The sequence below is a fragment of the Leptopilina boulardi genome, unplaced genomic scaffold, assembly GCF_019393585.1.
Source record: "Leptopilina boulardi isolate dan_hultmark-lab unplaced genomic scaffold, ZJU_Lbou_2.1 LbouV2_214, whole genome shotgun sequence".
NCBI classification, from domain to species: domain Eukaryota; kingdom Metazoa; phylum Arthropoda; class Insecta; order Hymenoptera; family Figitidae; genus Leptopilina; species Leptopilina boulardi.
Window position 1 is genome coordinate 3,970,176 of NW_026137768.1, and position 19,503 is coordinate 3,989,678.

Below are 19,503 nucleotides of genomic sequence, written 5' to 3' on the forward strand. Positions count from 1 at the left end.
AATTTAGCAAATAAATTTTGACATTAAAGTAAATATTTTTAATATTAAAATAGAAAAAAATTACAAATTTCTTTATTATGAAAATATAAACATTTTATCAATTTTTTTTTATAATTTAAAAAAATTGTTGACAATTATAATAAAATATAAATAATTTTACGAGTAATAAAAATTCAAATTGTTCAACTTGCATATTTTACCAAAAAAAATTAAATTGATTATGATAAAAATAATATTTCAAAGAAATTTTAATTAAAAAATTTTTAGGAATAATTAAAAATGAATTCATTTAATACTTCAACTTTTTTATGTACATGTTTATTTTTTTCTTATCGCTTAATTGAGAAAATTAACTATTTTTTTTTTTTTATCAAATTCTCTTTTTTTTCTTTTAATTTTCAAAAATAAGTGAATTTTGATTGATTATTGATTATCAATTTGGATCAAGGTAGAAAAAAAGAATTATTATAATTAAATATAGTACGTATATAATTTCCATTCATTCATAGATAATGGAATAAAATTTTTTTTTCTTTGTCAAACATCTTTATGTAAATAAATAGTAAGTGAATCATTATTGGCATGCGTTTGAATAGTTGCCATCACATTGTTAATTGTGATAGACAATTATAAGATCGTGACATACTGAAACGAACACCTATTACTATAGACAATTGAAAATTGCGCAAAAAGTTTCTTTCTATCGGATCATTAATAAATTATGGGATGAATGACTACATTTAAAAAAATAATTCGCCTAACAAATACGAACAATAATTTTTTTTCAAATTATTTAGAATAAAAAAAAATTAATAGCAAATAAATTTAATAATTTAAAGAAAATCTAAAGGGATTTAATTTAGAATATTTGAAAAATTTATTTTTTTTGTTTTCATTAAAATTATAATTTAGGGCATTTGGAATAATATCGATTGATTTGTTTGGTCACAATTTTTAAAACTAAATTATTTATCGAACTAGCACGTAGAATCCTTTTGAGATCGTTTATAATTTATAGTTTTTAATTTATATTTAAATATAGTTTATAATTTTTTAAAATTTTAATCAATTTTTGGATATTTAATATGAAATTTTTTGATTTTGTAGAATTTAAAAAAAAAATCGTAATTATCTAATTTACTCAGATAATATTAAAAATAAGAATAGCAAAGTAATTAATAACTAAAATACGTTTTACAAAATTTATAGGATTATTATTATTATTATTATTTATTCCATGTAAACCTTTTAGTAGGTCTTTACATTGATATTATCATTATTATTATTAATTTATGAATTAATTATTAAAGAACACTAATTCATTAATAATTGAAAAATTAAAAATTGCAATTCAAGAGTCTCGGATTTGAAGATTTTAATAAAACTTATTTTTAATTGATTAAAGTTTAATTGGAAATTTTAAAAATAAAAATTCTGTGTAAGAGTTGACAAAAGTAAATTGCAATAATAATTCATGAAATTATAGGTAAAAAATATGAAAGAATCCTTATCGTTGCCGAAGCCACAAGATAACGTTATATACTTTAATCTCATTGTAACTTAGAAATACTTTTATTTATTAGCGCATTAAAAAATAATAAATCATGATTTCCGTAGTAAAATGACATTTTTATATAATTCGATAATTATACGGAAATAAATTTGAAAATCTTTCTAATTAAAATTTATTTTAATATTAAAATGATCTTCTTATTAATTACTGAATAATTAATTATGGAAGTGATGAAAGATAGTATAAATTAAAAACTTAGTTACGAATTTAATTAAAAAAATTAAAAAAAAATAAAAAATTTTTTTTTTTAATTAAAATAAAAAAAAAATAATGTAATTAAAATTTATTCATTTACAATGGACTTACATTTTTATTTTTTTGTAGTTTTCGACGTCTCTCAAGCATCTCACTTTTATCTCTATTATTTTATCAACAATTAAGTCTACTTTTGGCAGCTGGCTACAATCAGTAGTTTTCGGTCACGAGATTTAAATACGGAAGTGAATGGTTGGAGTGTTGCCAGACTAATTAGAAACTGAAGGGCCCCTCGTCTCCAAAGGAGTTTCTTTCTATGTGAGAGTAAAAGTAATTGCTAAACGAGACCGAAAAAGATTTTAATATTTTCGCAGTCTGAATAGTATCTTGCTGTACGCAAGTTGTACGAATTTATTTATTAAAAATTCGCGAAAAAACAGTGACTATGGATCTTGCGCTTCCATTTTATTATCCTTATAATTATTATCAATTCAGAAAATTAACAAGAATTGTCGATCCAATTCCATTGTATCCCTACGATTATTATAAATTCACAAAATTTACTAGAGAAGTGATTATGGATCAACCAGCAATTCCATTGTATCCATTTGATTATTACAAATTCAGAAAAGTCACTGTTCGCGTGGAACATTTGCCACCAGTTCGTAGTAAGATTTTTAAAAATTTTATTTTTCATCAATAAAAATCGTCCTTTTTTTTTTATTCGAGAGTAAAAAAATTTTCTCTTTTCATCACAGAATTTAGAAAGACATAAAAAAATGTAGCCGAACTATTTTTTTCAAAAACTATCAAAATATTTTGAAATGAATTTTAATTTCTATTTATTTTCCATTTTTTCTATTTTTACTTTTTCAACATAAATTTTTTTTTTCATTTTTGTAAATACTGTTTTAATTGAAAATAAATTAGTCCATTTTTAGGTTTTTTATTTTTAATTTCATGATAATTAATTTTTATAATAATAATTAATTCCTGATATTTAGATAAATCTGTTTAGAATCTACAAAAAAAAAAAATGAATGAAATTTTTTTTTTTGCAAATTTCTGCACAAAATATATTATGTAGACGATTGCATGTATTTATGTATACACACGTGTTCATATACATAATTCTGAGTACAGTAATCTCGTGAATAACTTCCGCAAAAGAGACAAATAACAAACCTAGTGTTCCAAGTTTATTGCAGCAAAAAGTTGAGTAATATCAGAGAATAAAAACGTTTCCTCTTAGCATCTCTTGACACGCTTCATTTGTTGATTAATTTAAATTGCTTTCAATTAAAAAAAAATGCAAAAATAAATTTTTCAGGATAAAAAAATTCTAATTATAAAAAATTAAGGATTTTTGATTCTCCTCGATTTAAAAAACAGTCAACAAAAGTCAATCTAAATTGAGAATACAACGAGAAAATAAGTACTATAATAATAAAATAATAATAATATAGAATAAATATCAAATAAAAATTAAATTAAAAAATACTAGAAAGTAGAAAAATGAAAAAAAAAAATTGTTCAAAAGTCCGAAAATATGAGACTGGATAATCTAATGGGACTTTTTCACAAGGTGAAAGTGGAGGCTTTCTGGAAGAGAAAGGACAACTCCTTAGACACCATAAAACTGTTATTCTCTCCTGGATTTTTTGGACAAATCTGATATGATTATACCATGTGCGAAACTCTATAAACGTCAATTTAAAACCGGATTCAGTGGCACGAGCCAAAACACATGTATTACTTTGTATAATTTAACTCACGAGCAGTCATATGTGAAATTATATATTGTATTTAATTTCTTCTCGTCTCGTTTTATTATTTTTTTTTTTTCATAAATCTCGAGAGAAGAAATATAAATGTCTTTTGTTGACAAAAAGTAAATTTTCGCAAACGCGACATTTATGAGGCACTTTATTGCATTTCACGTGAGTAGTCGTAAATCCTTCGGAAAAGCCAATTTGGAATGAGAAAATTACAAGAGAGAACTGCAAAATGTCAAGGTCAACAACTTTAATTTTTATACGCTTAAGTTGTTTCCATCTATAGAGAAATTTATAAATGCCAATGAACTGAATTATAAGGAATCTTTAAAAGCATTTTTAACAAAAGGTCCTTATAGTTCAAATTTTTTAATTATAATTTTTTCAAATTTTTAATATGGAGAGAAGATCGAATGAATTTTGTCAAATTATTAAAAATAAATTTTAAAAAATTCGCAATATTATAATTATTAATAATTTTAAATTATTATTATTATCATATAATTATAATAATTTTCAAAAAAGAAGTTTAAAAATATATTTTTTTTTTATTTAAAAAAAATTGTACCAATTTGAAAACAATTTTTTCTGAGTGATAAGTTTTAATTCATAAATCTAGGGAGAGAATTTTTTCTAAAAAAAAAAAGACTAATTTTTTTCTATAGGGAGAGAAAAGTTTTAATTGAGATCTTTATGGTCCATTTGTGTCAAATCCGTGTGAAGGTCTTTAAGTCAAGGGATAATGAGCCAGTGAATTACGAGACAGGAAATGCGATTCTTAGCGAAGGGGTTTTAAGAGGTGGGGGATGTGAAGAGTTGGTCCAGCAATTACTTTGTCTCCTGATTAAATTACACGAGAAGTTTCATCGTTACTTTTTTGCCTCATTTATTTATAATTTTTTTTTTTAATTTTACATTCTCCGTTTACTGTCGTTAAAATAATTTTAACCGTAATTTTTTGTCTCTCTATATTTCAATAAATTAGAAATTTATTTTAAAGTTTATCAATTTAATATTTAATTACTCTTATTAATTTATTATTAATTTTTAATATTTTTAATTTTTAATAATTATTATTAATAAATTATTCATTATTAATAATTAATAATGCTTGTTAATTTGTTTAATTTAATAATTCTCATTAGTTGCTTTTAATTAATACTAGTATACACACTAATATTCTATTAGATGATAATACTAATTAATTGTATATATAATTAATAATTTTTTATAATTTCTTTTAAGTCTATACTGTAAAAATAGAGAAATCTTTTGTTAATGTAATTTAAATTGGAATTAAATTAGTAAATAGTATTAGGACGTGTGAAAAATCTCGTGGGATTATATTTCAAAAGAGTTTATATCAAGAGTTTCCACTATATATCGATGCGTAACTCTCACGAATAAGAGTCAATTACACGTTGAAATTACGCAATAAACATTGAATGACTCGTGGCGGAATTGCGTCGTGTAAAAGAGACTAATAATTTTCTTAAACTCGCATAGCTTTTCGAACTATATAATTTTCAAAATCACGAAACAAATCAATTTTTTCTCCTTTATAGAACATGATTTTGAAAAAAAATTAATTTTCAATATTTTTCAACGGAAAGAATTATTGATTCCTTTTTTTTTATTAAATAAAACAGTTTTTTTTAATTAGACAATATTTAATGAAAATGAAAATAAAAATATGTAATAAAAATAATAATTTTTGTAAAAAATATTTTACCATTTAAAAAAAAAATTAAATTTTTATTTAATTTATAGATGAAATTTTTATATAAAAAATAATAATAAATAATATAAACAAATAGTAAAATTTGGTAATTTCTTTCAGTGAAAAATATTGTTAATGAATTTTCATTTGAAGATTTTATAATGAGCAATTAATACAGTAATTATATTTATTTCCATTATTCGTATTCCGGTTTGTTGGATTTCACTATTTATCAATGAATGAAAAATTATTTCATTCTCTTCAAATCATAGAATAATAGTTCGTATAGTCCATTTCTCAGGGCATTTCTCACCTGTGAGTCTTTCAACATCTAAGTTCCCATCATCTTTTGCAATTTATTGAATCTCATGACGATCCCTCTGGAATATAAAGTGCAATCTAAAAAAGAGAAAAGAAAGAAAATGAAAAACTGAAAGTTGGAATTCATTAATTAAAAAAAAAAAAAATCAAGAATCGATAATGAAAAGGAAAAATTTTTTTATAAAAAAAAATGTCTTTTCTTATTTTTTCGTTAGCAATTATTATTATTATATTTTTTTTTTGTGAATTGTTTGAAAGTAATTTGCATTTCAGGAAAACATTGTCGATGAAAACAAGAATTTCTGTACTTTCACAATACAAGGACTTACGATATCTTGATTCTATGTACTTTCATCTTTGTGACACCCAACTGCAAACACACTTATCTGCCTTATGATCTTTCAGTGTTTTTATTAAGTCACATTATAACCGTAAAAATTGAAACCATTAATTTTTAATTAGCATTTTTTTTAAAATGTGCAACTAATTCGAAAATAAATGCGTTTAGATAAATTTTATTTCTCATCAAATTTCAAATAGAAATTCTTTGGAATAATTTCTAAATATAAAAAAATTCAGAAAAAAGCTAAAGTCAAATTTGAATTTTATTTTATTCAATTTTTGTTTTCTAATTAGAATTTTATTTTAATTTTTATAATTTATGTTGAGTGATAAGTCAATTAAGATTTCGAATTTTTTTTTTTATTCTAAAATTAATGTGTTGAAAGCATAGGAATTTGATATTTTCCTCTGTGAATTTAAATTTCTAATTTTTTTTTTCATTTTACGGCATTAAATTCTATGGTTTTATGTTGCAGTTAAGTGATTACTATTTAAAGTTCACTGGCTTTTTGACGGCATAGATATATCTAATTTCTTTTACTATATTATTATTTCTAAGCACTTGATTGTATGAATAAAAGTGTTAAGAAAAATATACCCTCTCAAAAATGCTTTCAAAATGATTGAGTGATCAATTTAAAGTTCAAATTGCACAAAATTACTCTTACATCATTTTTCCATATTCTTTCTTTATTTATTATCGTTTCAGTTTCTTCCTTTCTCTTTTATTTGACAATTTGGAAATTTTTTCAAAATTATCAATATTTTAAAATTCAATTCTCCGATTGTGTGAAAATTGATAATTTTACACATAATTTTGTTTGATTACTTAATATTTTTAAATTTCAAAATTTTTTTACGGTTCATAACGTCAGACATCAACATTTGTCGAATTTTATCAAAATTATCAATATTTTGAAATTCATTTCTTCGATTTTGTCAAAATAGATAATTTTACACATAATCTTTATTCTGTATTTTAATTCTTGTTCCTATGGTTTATCTGGAACAAAATAAAGATATTATTATTATTATTTGAAATTTCAAAATTTTTTACGACTCATGACGTCAGAAATTAAAATTTATCGAATAACAACATAATAATTATGCAATCATTTGGCAAATGAACTCAAGGAAACAAAAAAGAAATATTTGAATGTCTAACTCGATGACAGTTGGAGAATTGAGAATTTTTCTAACAAGGACAAATTGAAAATTTATTTCCGGTTTCTTTATTATAATTATTCCAAAAAGATAATGTAACAAGACGATAAATATTCTTAAAAAGAATAGAATATTAATGATATATTTAAATAGAAGTTGTAATAAAATTAAAATAATTTTTTCAATCATATGAATTCTCTTTATTGGAATATTTTTATGGTACGTTTTTAGAAAATTTTTTGTAACTAAAAAAGATTTCAGTTAAATGTAAATTAAAAAAAAAAATATACCAATTTTTGTTAAAATTTCAACAAAATGTATTTCTTAATTTTTGAAATTGAAAAATAAATGAATTTAAAGAAAAAATAAAATATATTTAATAAACGATATCAATATTTGATTATTAAACATGAATAAATTTTTTAAATCTTGAAAATGTGGTTTTTTTAAAAAGCAATAGGTGACTGTTTATAATTAATACATGCTCTTGATGTAATCTTAATTATCAAGAATTTATAATGAATGGAATGACTGTTTTAACGAGCAAAGAGTGCCCTTACAACAAGGATTTTCCATCAACCTTGTATCTTATATATCGAGCAATTTTCTCGGGCAATTTTCAATCTGTGCCTTACAATCTTGAAGGTCGGATAAAATTTCTTTTTTTAAATTCTTACTAAAAATTCCTTTTTTTAACGAAAAAAAAATATTTTTTTTTTAAAATAGCTGGAAAAAAACAAATTTTTTTTCTCATGTGACGAAACTGATTTTAATTACTATTTTGAAATGATAAACATTTTTATTTTCTCAATTTTTTAAAAATATTTGAAAAATCAATAAAATGACAATTTGGTAATTTTTTTTTTACATTTAATTGAAATTATTTCTCGAATGGCAATTTATTTTCAATTATTAATCAATTAATTAAATTCACGAGTGAATTTTAATTAGAATCGAGAAGGATATCGACATTCTGAAACGTCATTATCATTTTCAAGGAATACATGTCAATCGAAAATGTTTCATTGATGAACGTGGTCGATTAATTTAATTTTATAAATACAATCGTAACAATAATTTTTGTATTCGATTTTTCCAAAGTGATAATTATCTTTTTTTTATTTTACATTTAGAAGATAATTTTCTATTAAAAATTCCACGATCATGATTTATTTATAGCTTTAAAATATTTTTAATAAAAATATTTTCGATTTTTAGAATTTCAAAGCTTTTAGTTTTAAACTGAATATTTGTTTAGATTATTTTTAACTGCGCGAATTTTTAACATTATTTGTTTTTAAATTGAACATTTTGAATTCATTCAATATCGTAAATTGCTGTTATGATTTCTTTAGAACTGACAATCAAGAACAGATTTTTCGTTTCAATAATATTTTGAGAATAAATTGAATCTACTGAAATTCAAGAGACAAGAAATTTCTTTTTTTAAAAATGACTTCTCAATTTGCTTCGTCCTCTAAATCGGAAATAAATTTGAAAATTTTCGTTGTGGGAGCTTCTGATTGTGGAATTGCGTTTGCTGAATATCTCACATCACAGTTAGTTTTTTTTTATAATTTAAAAAAATATTCCATTTTTTTTTTATTATTTACATCTGAATTTCAATATTTGAAATTTTTCAAATATAATTTTATTAAGTATAAAAATTTTTTTTATTTAGATTAAATTTTTTTATTAAATAATCAAGTTTATGATTAATTAATATTCTAAAATTTCAAATTTTTATTTAATAATTTTTCTTATGTTAATTCTTTAAGATTATTTAAATCTAAATTTGATTCCAATTCCAATTATTTTTTATAATCACTTAAAAAATGCAAAACGAGATATTTGCGAATTTTTCTTTAGATCAAAATCGACTTTTGGTAAATTTACCAATGTCACGTTAATCTCATCGAATGGTTTGCCATACAAGAATAAAAATTCTTGTTTAGAATTAAAATTAATTCCATTTAAAGGACGTTATTGTTACAATTACTGGCAGGTGAATGAAGAACGAGTCACGTTTAATATTATAATTGGAACTGTAATCGATATTAACAGGTGATTTAATTTTTTACCAATTTATTTCTTTTACTTTTTTATTTATTTATTTATTCAATTCGCATATTAGGAAAGAAAAATATATTTCAGTCAAAAAATTAGGAAACTTGAAATATGATTATTTAATTTTAACTTGCGGTGTTCAATTTGATAAACTAAAATTTTGGAAAAAAATAGAAGAAGAAAAGTAAGATTCATTCAATTTTACGAAAATAATTTTTCGTAAAGTAAAACTTTTTTCTTTTACATTTAGAATAAAATTAATTTTTTAGTTTCTTTAAATTTTAATAAAAAAAATTTTGTTAAATTTGACAAAAAAAAAAATTTAAGAGAAGCGGAAACTCCTATTAATTCTCTAACAATAAATGACGAAATCGAGGCAACTGTTTGCGTTGAAATATTACAAAAATCGACAGACAATTTTAAAATTCAAAGTAAGTGGAAAAAATTCCAGTGATGAAATATTACTTATTAAAAAATCGAATTTTACATTTTAGATTCAATAGTTTTCTACGGAAATTGTATCGAGTGTTTTTGCACAATAAACGCGTTTTTGGAAATGGGTGTTAAAGGATCTTGGATAACATTAATTGAATGTGACAAAGTTTTTTTCCACGATAACGAAGTAATTTAATTACTTAATTTATTTATTTCCTTTTAGAAACTAGGCTTTATTTTAATTTAAAAAAAAAAAATAGATTTTGAAAATTAATTTCTTTCTATTTAATAAAACTGTATTTCATGGAAGTAAGAAATAAATTTTAAGTAAAAAAATTTGAGAATAAATAGAAATAATGAAGATTGACAAAATGAGGTATTTGAGAAGAGCATTTGTGATGCAAGTAGAGTTGAAATGGTTTGGTCGAGTAGTCAATTAGAAGTGATGGATTCGATATGCTGAATCAGTCTAATCAAAATCACGAGAGGGCAATGCTCGCAGATCTCCTCCCGTCTTATTTGAAATTGTACTGATTCTGTGTGACGAATACGAATTCACAGCCTCTGACGGACCATAGCAAATTATAAATAATCAACATTCCATTTACGTTATTTTTCTATAATTATTAAAAAATTTTATTTTATTTTTTAAAAAATTATAAATATTTAAGATTGATGAAACTATAATAAAGGAAATAATTAATAGAGGAGTAAAAATTATATCTGAATGGAAAATATTTGATTGGGAATTAACAACAAATTCAAGTGGAAATTGGATAATTAAATCTTTGGAAATCGAATCAAATTTAGAAATTCAAAAAATTCCTTGTGATATTCTCATGAATTTTAGTAGAAAAAATATTCAGTTGACTAATATTATGGGTAAAATCTAAAATTGTTTTTTTTTATTTAATAATTTATCAATGAAATTGAATTTTCTAGCTTTCTCACGAGCTGGACTCGTTTTTAATGAGTTATTAGTAATTGATGCAAAAAATCAAACCAATGATCCTTTTATTTTTGCTGCTGGAACTGTAACAAAATATTCAGGCAAATATATGGTTAATTCAATAAAAATGAAATATTTCAATTCTCTAGAAATTGGCGAAAAGGTCCAAAAAAACAATTTTTATCTTTATATTGAAAAAAAAACTAAAACTTAATTTACAAAAATTACTTTCAGTTTGCCATTAATTTTATAAAAATAATGGAATCGCGATTAGAAGAAAAAGAAGAATCTACAAAATTTAACACACTTCCGATTTTTCAAATTCCAAATTATATTTCTTGTATTTTACCAGGTGGATATTATTATCTACATATCGAGAAACCAGGAGAAACAAATATGATTGATAATTCTGAAAAAAATTATGTAAATATATTTTTTTTTTGAAATATATAACAGAGGAATGTGAAAATTAAAGAAATTTTTAATTTTATAATGTTTAAAACTATTTTCATGTCTTTTAGTAATATTATTTTTTTTTTTGAATAACTTTTAGGGATCTATTTATAAAACAGGAAGTTGCACTTCTGACATTGGCTATTTCAAGATTCGTTTAAACTCTTCCGGTTTCGTTAAATCTGTTACCTGTTGTAGTAAAAAAGTAACAAAAATTAATTTCCTTTAACTAATTTATAATTTTAATTTACTTTTTTAATTTTTTGTATTCTACAATAAAAATTATTTTTAAATTTTTATTTATTTATTTATTAATGATTGCAAGTTGAATTATTGCTAGAATAAAAAAATAACAAACAAATGTTTGCACGGAAATGGCAAATTCAATAAATTGTAATTTTAATCTATCAATTACAGAATTTCGAAATTCAAAGACTAAAATTCCTGTATGAAAAACACGAATCACTATTAAATCATTTGAAAAATCAATTTCAAGTACGTAAAAAATTTATTAAAAAAAAAAAAAATTTTCCATATGTAATAATTTTTATTTTTATTATGAAACTAAATTCATAATTATAATTTGCTTATAATCTGAAAATGTAATAACTATTTTAATTTTTGCGATGAAATAAATTATTATTTATGTTATAATTTATTTCCTGTTTCACTGGCAAGAAAACAAAAATTTTGCAACGTTTTCCTCTAAATGAGCCAAATGATACAAAACTGTTGAGAATGGAAACAGAATTTCGAAAGCGCTTTTCATTCGTTTATGACTCTTAGATTAATTTTTTTTCTCTTTGCAAAGAACTTTTTTTTTTTTACTTCCAAAGAATTGAATTTTATTTTCGATTCATATTGAATTTAAAATAAAATTTTTCTTTCAATTTTAATCCTAAGAAATTTTGAGAGTATTTGAAATAAATTTTACAAATAAAATTTTTGTTCGTTAAAGGAAAAGGAAATTAAATTTTTATTTTATTTTTTAATTTTAGAATTCTCTAATATTGGATTTCTATTCATATTTTCAAGAACCATGGGCAACTGCTATTTTAACTGACAATTTTCAAAGTTTCCAAATTAAAAATCGAGAAATTTTACTTTCAAAAGTAAGCAATGATTTGAATATTTTTAAAAAAAATTTATCGGGAATTCGATTTCTAACAATCGTAGAAACTCGAAATTTCTTCTATTTATTTTCAATATTTAAAAGAAATTAAAATTTTAATAAAATATTTTTGATATTGTAGTTTTCAGATAGAAGTCAATCATTAACTGAAGAAATTTTTAATTTAATCAAAGATCAAGATGTAAGAAAATTAATTTACTGAAGAATATTCTTTTCTTAAAAATTTATTTTATAAATTGAAATTTCATTTTCCTGTTTTTTTATAAATGAAAATTAATTCAGTTATCAAAAGAAGAACGAGAGAAAATTGAATCCGATTTCTTGGGATCTGTATATAAAAAGGAAATAGAAAAAAATTTAATTAATTTTCTACAACTTTTTGAAAATGAATTTCAAATGTATTGCACTCCAAAAAAAGCAAGGGAAATACTAATGAATTTTGAAAATAGTCCATTATTTACTAGTCAGCGAAAAAAATTTTGAAAATTCGATAATATATTCAACTGAAGATTTTAGGATTAAATTGAAAAATTTTCTTTTATTATTAAAGAATTAAAGAATAAATTAAAGTTTTTTGAACTTGAAAAAAAAACAGTTTGTTGAAACCAGAATTTTGTAGAATACCTTGTTCTGTTTTATGGGAGGAAGTTTAGTTTGAGATGTTGTCTTGATGCAGGAAGTGTATAGCGTTGAAAAAAATAAAACAATGCTCGAGGAGACGAGGTACAATGCTAGTCATCGTTTTGCGCTTCGGTGGACTCGCGATGGGATCTTTTGAAACGGGTTTCGTTTAGTAAAGTATATGAGATTGAATCTTTGGGTCAAGTTTACATGGCGCAAGTTTCTGATTTTATTCCAACGGCCTTTAAACCGACCGATTGCAAATCGTCTCACGACCCACTCTTTAAACGTGATCTCTCGACAAACATGATCGTGGTCCCGAACTTGTATATGAAATTTTTCCCAATGATTTATTCAACTTTTGCACTTTTTCTCCTTGCATTCATCAATCCTTTCATCTCTCTTCATTTCTAAAACACCTGCAATCAAGTTTCGAATTTTAAATTTATGTCTCACAAATAAAAAAAAAATATTTTTTTTACTTAATATTTAATTTTAGACAAAAAGAGGAAAATAAATTTAGATATTTTTTCCCCATCTTTCAAAAGTTCATTTACCTTTTTCAAGATCAAGTGGGCAGGGAAGGTGAAGAAAAAAGAAAATATAGAAAACCCACATGCAATGATTTTTATGATAAAATCTACCTTGTTCTGAAACGTAAATCACACTAAATTTTAAATTACTCGAAATAAATATTATTAATTTTTGCGATTTTTTAAAATATCGTGCAAGAAATTAACCCTTTAATTTTTTTAAACTAATGTTAAAATTAAATTTTTTTTTTAATTTGAATAATAAAAATTAATTTTTAATATTAATTTTAAAAACTGAATTTTTATAAATAATATATTTTATTTATAAATTTGTTTATTTATAGAGAAAAATAAAATTAAATCGATTAATTTAATAACAATGTTTAATTAGATACAAATTTCATAACAATGAGTCAAGTTGACTTTAAACTGTTTGAGACTATTTCTGTTTACTGTTTAATACACTTTAAATATTACGTCATTGTCTTGATGACGTTCTTTTTTGAATCGGTTCCAAAAATGCGTATACGTTTAGGTCAATGTCGATCTAATATTAAATTTTTGTTTTCATTTCTCTTGATCAAACGAAAATTATGTTGAAATTACTTCTGAATCTCAGACTTTTGTATAAAACTTGTTCTTAAAAAAAATAAACCCCTCAAAAATTTCTTTCTAAATGTTTGATTAAAAAAATATTCTCCAAAGAATTCAAATAAATAAATTCTAAAACATTTTGTTACTCAGAAAAAAGTGAAAAAAAAAAAAATAAAAAATGTTCAATGAATTAACAAAAAAGAATATTAACATTTTTTTGGTATTAAATAAATTTTGAAACAATAAGTAAAGAAACTTTATGACAAAATAATAAAATAAATTAAGAAACATTTTAATTTTGGAATGCAGAATAATAAAAATAGAAAAAAAAATAAAAGAATAAACAAAATTTTGAGATATTTTGTTTTGAGTTAAAATTAGAAAATAAAAATAGCAAAAATGAGTTCATTTTTGTTGTATAATATAGGAATTCCTAGAGGAAATTATCCAATCTTGGCTATGAATGCACGCGTCAACTTTTCACATCTGATTCAGAAATGACAATCTTTCTCAAGGTGCTAACAATTCATTAAAAAAAGACATTATTCACATTTTTCTTTATATTTATATCCAAAGAAAAAAAACTTTTTCTTTTTTTTTTAAATTATTTAGGAATTCCCATATAAATCAGTTTCACTTACATTCACCTCTCAACTATTATTTTTAAGTTATATTTCTTACACAATTTTATGATCTTGAGGAATTTTGTCTCATAAACTTAACATTAAAAATTTTTCAAATTGCCTACTTTCTATTAGAAAAGAAACAAACAAAAATTAATAGAAACTTATCTCTACTAAAACAAAAAGAAGAAAAACAGAAAAATAATAAAAATTAAATAAACAAATAAAAAAAAAAATTGATTACCGAATTAATTTTTAAAAATAAGTTTAAAATTTTTTAAAATTAAGTCTTAAAAACATATTTAAATAGTTTCAAAATAATGATAGAACTATTCTAATATTAAAATGAAATATTCATATTTTCATGTTAATAAATGTAATTAAAATAATAATAATTAATTTTTTTACTTACAGCAATCATGATGAGATCAGTGATTCCTGAAATTCCTCCAAGGGAACCAAAGATAATTCGTTTAACTGTAGAACAGGAAGCTGTTCTTCTGGAGCAATTTAACAGATGGCCAAAAATCCCAATGCACGCAGACATCGTTCTCCTGGCTGCCGAAACCGGACTCTCCGAAGAAGACGTTCATGTGAGTGAAATTCACTTTCATAATATTCACGTCCCAAAACTTGTATCTCTAAAAAATGAATTAAAATTTAGAGACAATTTTCCATAATTTTTTTGTTCTATAAAAAAAAAGATTTAATATTTACTTTAAATTAATATATTATATAAAAATTAATTTAATGTTTATTATTAAATAATATTTAAACATTTTTTTGCAGGATTGGTATACCTTGAGGCTTACACGGTTGAGAAAAGAACAAGGACTCGGTGGCAACTTTGGACTTGTTAATTAACAAAATTATTCTAAAATTTACAAATAATTTCGTTTCTTTATGGCACATGATTCCTATATTAATTTAATTAATTAATGAGAATATTTAATTAATTCAAATTAAATACCTTTACCTTCCTTTACAAGGAAGCAATAAAAAGTAAAACGAAAGAAAATGAAATTTTATCTGTAAAAAGAAATTAAATTTTTATTATAAAAAAAGAATAAGATAAATATTTATATTACTAAACAAAATAAGAAATTTATTACAAAATATAAAGTTGAAAATAATTAGTAAATATTTTTTTTTAAAAATGGGAAAAATTGCAACAAATTCTCAAGTGCCTGAGAAGAAAAAAAAACCACAACGAAACAATATAGAAAATACAAATTATGTGCAATTATTATTAATGTAACTTTATGAAAACGTTAATCCTTAGAATACTTTATTGTTGAAATTTCAAAATAACTATTATTTATGAATGTTTGCCAGAGAATGGTATATACTTAGGTTATTATTTAAAAAAAAGTCAATACCAAAAATCCATATGAAAATCTGTCTCACTTTCAGTGACGTACATAATTTGTTTTTAATTATAGCTTTAAAAAAGTTAAGAGAAGTTTCGTAAAGCAAAAAAAAAAAAGGAAACTATTTTTAATAACGCGAATTTATTTTCTGCGTTTCGTCACTGTTCACCTCTACGAATTTAAAAAAATTATAATTTTATAATTGTAGTATATTTGTTTTTTTTTACACACATTTTATTCAAAATACTCATTTATTTGTAAAACTCACAGTATTATTTAACTAAATTGTAAGCCAAATAAAAATAATACGTAAATTCTATGTACTGTACTTCTTAAATTTTTTTAATTTTAATTTTCATAATAGTTTTAATGTTTGTTAACTATTTATTAATTATTATTAATTAATTTATTAAATTAATTTATTAATTATTAAGCACTAACGTGGTTCCGCGTGCCTTTAAAAAAAACTATAATTTATTGTTTAAAATTAAATTTACCATTTAGAAGAAAAATTTTCCCTTTAAAAATTTGTTAGTTAATTCTTTTGTTATTAAATTTAACGTTTTTCTTTTTCGATAAAAAAATCTACTTCTTTCTTTAAAAAAACTATTCATCATCTTCATAAACTGATATAAAATACAAAAATAAAACAAAAAATGTACTTAAATAGAAATAACTTTTAAAGAACTAAAAAAATATTCATTTGAAGACACTATTATAAATTATTTAACTCTTTAATCGATTTATAAAAATCAAGACACAATTCTTTAACAATATTAAAAAATTTTAACAATTATTTACAGAATACCTTAAAATTAATAAAAAAAAAATTCCATGAATTAGAAAAATATGTTTGTCCTTGAAATATTAAATTCTATTTGGTATTTGAATTTTTCCCAACAGCTTCAGAGAGAGAAGAATAACCATCTTTAAGAAGTAGTTCATTCAATTCGTTTTTAATTTTCCCAACAATTGGAGGTCCATGATAAATAAATGAGGTATAAATTTGTACTAAAGAAGCGCCTGCTTTAATTTTCTCATAGGCATCACTTCCGGAGAAAATTCCTCCAACTCCAATAATCGGAATTTTACCTTTTGTACGTTGAAACATATCAGCGATCATTTCAGTTGACGTTTGAGTCAATGGTTTACCGCTAAGGCCACCAATTTCATTTTTATTCACACTTTTTAATTGAGAACGATCAATTGTCGTGTTTGATATGATAAGTCCGTCAACTTGTGTTTTCTTTTGTAGCACAACTACTGCGATATTTTGTTTTTCTTCCTCAGTTAAATCGGGAGCTAATTTCAATAATAGTGGAACTTGCCTCTTCAATGTCTCTCGTGTTTCGTTTATTTTTAATAATAAATTTTGCAAATTATTTTTACTTTGAAGATTTCGTAAACCTGGTGTATTTGGACTGGAAATATTGACGACAAAATAGTCGGCAAGATCGGAAAATTTACGAAGACCTTCCATATAATCGAGAGCGGCATCTTCGGATAATTTATTTTTACCTAAATTAACGCCAACAATTCCAGTGAAATTTGGATTGCTTTTTACTTCCTTTAAACGATTGTAAACTACTTCGTGACCATCACTGTTGAAACCATATCTATTTATCACTGCTGTGTCTTCTAGTAATCTAAAAACACGTGGTTTTGGATTTCCCAATTGTGGCTGTGGAGTGACAGAACCTGAAATTATGGTTAACAGTCGATAATTTGTATTTTTTATAGAAAAAAGCATTTTTTTAGACCTCAAATCAACTTTAAGGTGCAAAAATAGACGTTTTAGTCGATTTACATTCCAAAAAAAGTCGATTTTTTATTTTTAATAAATTTAATTAGTTAATAAATATTTTATTTCAAATAGTTATTGATATTAGATATTAAATTCATTTTATTAATTCTTTAATAAGAATAACAGGAATATTATTAAGAAAATTTATTTCGAATATTTCGTTATCGAACAAAGACAAATTTTAAAAATTTTAATTAAGTAGGGAAAATTTCTAAAAGAAATTCGTAATATAAAGTTCCATTTTTTTCATTTTAATGGTAAAAAAAAATTTCGGACAATAATTAAGTTCAACAGCTTTTTAAATTACATTTTTTTTTAAATAATTGAATTGTAGATTTTAAATTTCAAATAAATTTTCTGAAAATTTAAACTACTGTAGTAGATTTTTTTTTTTTTAATTTTTGATAACAATTCAATTTTAGAACATTTACTTGAAACAATTGAAATAATAAATAATAAAATAATTTAAAATAATTGAATTTGGGAAGAGTTACAAAGTGGAAATTTTTAGAAATAAATGGATTTCAGACAATAATAATTAAATTTTACTGAATTGAAAATAATTTATCAAATAATTATAGATAACATTTTTTAAAAAAATAATTGAATTTTCTGATTTATAATTCAGATTTTTGAAAATAACTGAACATCAAGTGATTTGTTATTAAAATTTTTGATAATTTCTGTTCCTGAAGAAATTTTTAGTTATATTTTTTCATTTTTTAAAAAATTTATAACAATTATTAAAATTATTAAAATTGTTAATTGAAAAATAGTTCAAGATAATTGAATTTGTGAAGAATTTCATTAAAATTATTAATAATAATTAGTTTAGAGAAGAATTTTAGTTAAAAATTTGTTAAATAATTAAAATAAAGAAGATATGAAGAAAAAATCATATAATAAGAAACCTGATTTTTTTTTGCAAATTATTAAATTACTCTGTTACTAATTTATATTAATCAATAGATTTATAATAAATTACTCAATTAAAATATAATAAAATTTTAAAAAATAACCACAAATAACAAAATTAAAAATTATTTCTCACCTATTTCTACAAAGCTAAAACCCATTTTTTGCAATCCTTCAATTGCCTCGCCCTGTTTATCAAAACCAGCAGCCATTCCTAAAGGATTATTAAATTCTAAGCCCCAGAGTGTTGTCTTTAAAGATACAGGATCCTTTAATTTTTGAGTGGGTAATAAACCCCATTTTGCCGCTTTAATACCAAAATTATGAGCTACTTCCGGATCCAAAAATCGTGTAACAGGCATTGCAAATTGATCAAAGAACTTTTCGTTGCCTTGATAAAGCAATAAACCACCACATAACGCTATACCAGAAGTGGTAACAGTTAAGAGAGATTTAATTTTACGTTTATTGCTTAATCGTGAAGCCATTTTTTTTTAGTATTCTGATTAAAGGAAGTAAAAATATCAATTATTTAAAAATAAATTAAAGATTTATATTTAACAATAGAGAACTACAACTACTTACGTGATTAGTTTTTAATAATAAATTTTATCAACAATAATGATTCAAGTTTCAATAATGTATTCTAATTGCATAAATCAAAACCGGTTTTTCACCTTCACTTTGTTTACATTTGTCAAATTTATAGGTTATATTTATGCAGATTCCATGAAAGGTGAGAACAAACATAGATTGATAAGTTGGAATTGAAATTAAAAAGTGTTTCATAAAATGACCGTGTAGGTAGGAGCGCTGCATTCCACTATCTCAAATGTGACGAAATTAAATTTTTATTTAAAAAATAAATTTAATATTTTTAAATTATTAAATATTTTTGAAATAAATTTTTGCAAATT

At 22.5% G+C, this 19,503-nt stretch overlaps 3 protein-coding genes and 1 long non-coding RNA gene across 6 annotated transcripts; 2 read left to right on the forward strand and 2 right to left on the reverse strand.

The window, feature by feature from the left end:
- Nucleotides 1-2,112: 2,112 nt before the first annotated feature.
- On the forward strand, nucleotides 2,113-16,186 carry LOC127279172 (uncharacterized). Its single transcript, XM_051301380.1, has 3 exons — nucleotides 2,113-2,436; nucleotides 14,912-15,090; nucleotides 15,287-16,186. Exons 1-3 carry the CDS (start codon nucleotides 2,214-2,216, stop codon nucleotides 15,359-15,361), a joined length of 477 nt encoding a protein of 158 aa, XP_051157337.1. The 5' UTR covers nucleotides 2,113-2,213; the 3' UTR covers nucleotides 15,362-16,186.
- Nucleotides 4,680-13,488, reverse strand: LOC127279173 (uncharacterized). Its single transcript, XR_007842601.1, has 4 exons — nucleotides 13,305-13,488; nucleotides 12,751-13,166; nucleotides 6,595-6,929; nucleotides 4,680-5,662 (listed from the first exon to the last, which is right to left on the reverse strand). It is a non-coding gene; the product is annotated as an uncharacterized LOC127279173 (long non-coding RNA).
- LOC127279170 (cilia- and flagella-associated protein 61) lies at nucleotides 7,085-12,751 on the forward strand. Of its 3 annotated transcripts, none has more exons than XM_051301377.1 (14): nucleotides 7,085-7,309; nucleotides 8,446-8,649; nucleotides 8,960-9,154; nucleotides 9,225-9,341; nucleotides 9,485-9,588; nucleotides 9,652-9,779; nucleotides 10,264-10,474; nucleotides 10,535-10,704; nucleotides 10,776-10,964; nucleotides 11,095-11,199; nucleotides 11,412-11,489; nucleotides 11,993-12,106; nucleotides 12,248-12,307; nucleotides 12,409-12,751. In XM_051301377.1, exons 2-14 carry the CDS (start codon nucleotides 8,543-8,545, stop codon nucleotides 12,607-12,609), a joined length of 1,779 nt encoding a protein of 592 aa, XP_051157334.1. In that variant the 5' UTR covers nucleotides 7,085-7,309; nucleotides 8,446-8,542; the 3' UTR covers nucleotides 12,610-12,751. The 3 variants fall into 3 exon arrangements, with proteins under 3 accessions (XP_051157334.1, XP_051157335.1, XP_051157333.1); XM_051301376.1 differs by lacking the exon at nucleotides 7,085-7,309 and adding an exon at nucleotides 7,552-7,735; XM_051301378.1 differs by lacking the exon at nucleotides 7,085-7,309 and adding an exon at nucleotides 7,538-7,735 and having other exon boundaries at nucleotides 12,248-12,547.
- Nucleotides 16,187-16,582: 396 nt separating the features above from the next.
- LOC127279171 (dihydroorotate dehydrogenase (quinone), mitochondrial) lies at nucleotides 16,583-19,329 on the reverse strand. The gene is made up of 3 exons (XM_051301379.1): nucleotides 19,172-19,329; nucleotides 18,723-19,088; nucleotides 16,583-17,565 (listed from the first exon to the last, which is right to left on the reverse strand). The coding sequence occupies exons 2-3, from the start codon at nucleotides 19,072-19,074 to the stop codon at nucleotides 16,742-16,744; spliced, it is 1,176 nt and encodes a 391-aa protein (XP_051157336.1). The 5' UTR covers nucleotides 19,075-19,088; nucleotides 19,172-19,329; the 3' UTR covers nucleotides 16,583-16,741.
- Between the last annotated feature and the right edge of the window lie 174 nt (nucleotides 19,330-19,503).

Excerpts from the sequence above, each read along its gene's own strand:
- LOC127279172 (XM_051301380.1), top strand. The coding sequence starts at position 2,214 with ATGGATCTTGCGCTTCCATTTTATTATCCTTATAATTATTATCAATTC. Across the intron at positions 2,437-14,911 it reads ACATTTGCCACCAGTTCGTA|CAATCATGATGAGATCAGTG; the intron begins GTAAGATTTTTA and ends TTTTACTTACAG. Across the intron at positions 15,091-15,286 it reads TCTCCGAAGAAGACGTTCAT|GATTGGTATACCTTGAGGCT; the intron begins GTGAGTGAAATT and ends ATTTTTTTGCAG.
- LOC127279170 (XM_051301377.1), top strand. The coding sequence starts at position 8,543 with ATGACTTCTCAATTTGCTTCGTCCTCTAAATCGGAAATAAATTTGAAA. Across the intron at positions 9,342-9,484 it reads AAAAAAATAGAAGAAGAAAA|AGAAGCGGAAACTCCTATTA; the intron begins GTAAGATTCATT and ends AAAAAATTTAAG. Across the intron at positions 10,475-10,534 it reads TCAGTTGACTAATATTATGG|CTTTCTCACGAGCTGGACTC; the intron begins GTAAAATCTAAA and ends TGAATTTTCTAG.
- LOC127279171 (XM_051301379.1), bottom strand. The coding sequence starts at position 19,074 with ATGGCTTCACGATTAAGCAATAAACGTAAAATTAAATCTCTCTTAACT. Across the intron at positions 17,566-18,722 it reads TTTTAGCTTTGTAGAAATAG|GTTCTGTCACTCCACAGCCA; the intron begins GTGAGAAATAAT and ends CCATAATTTCAG.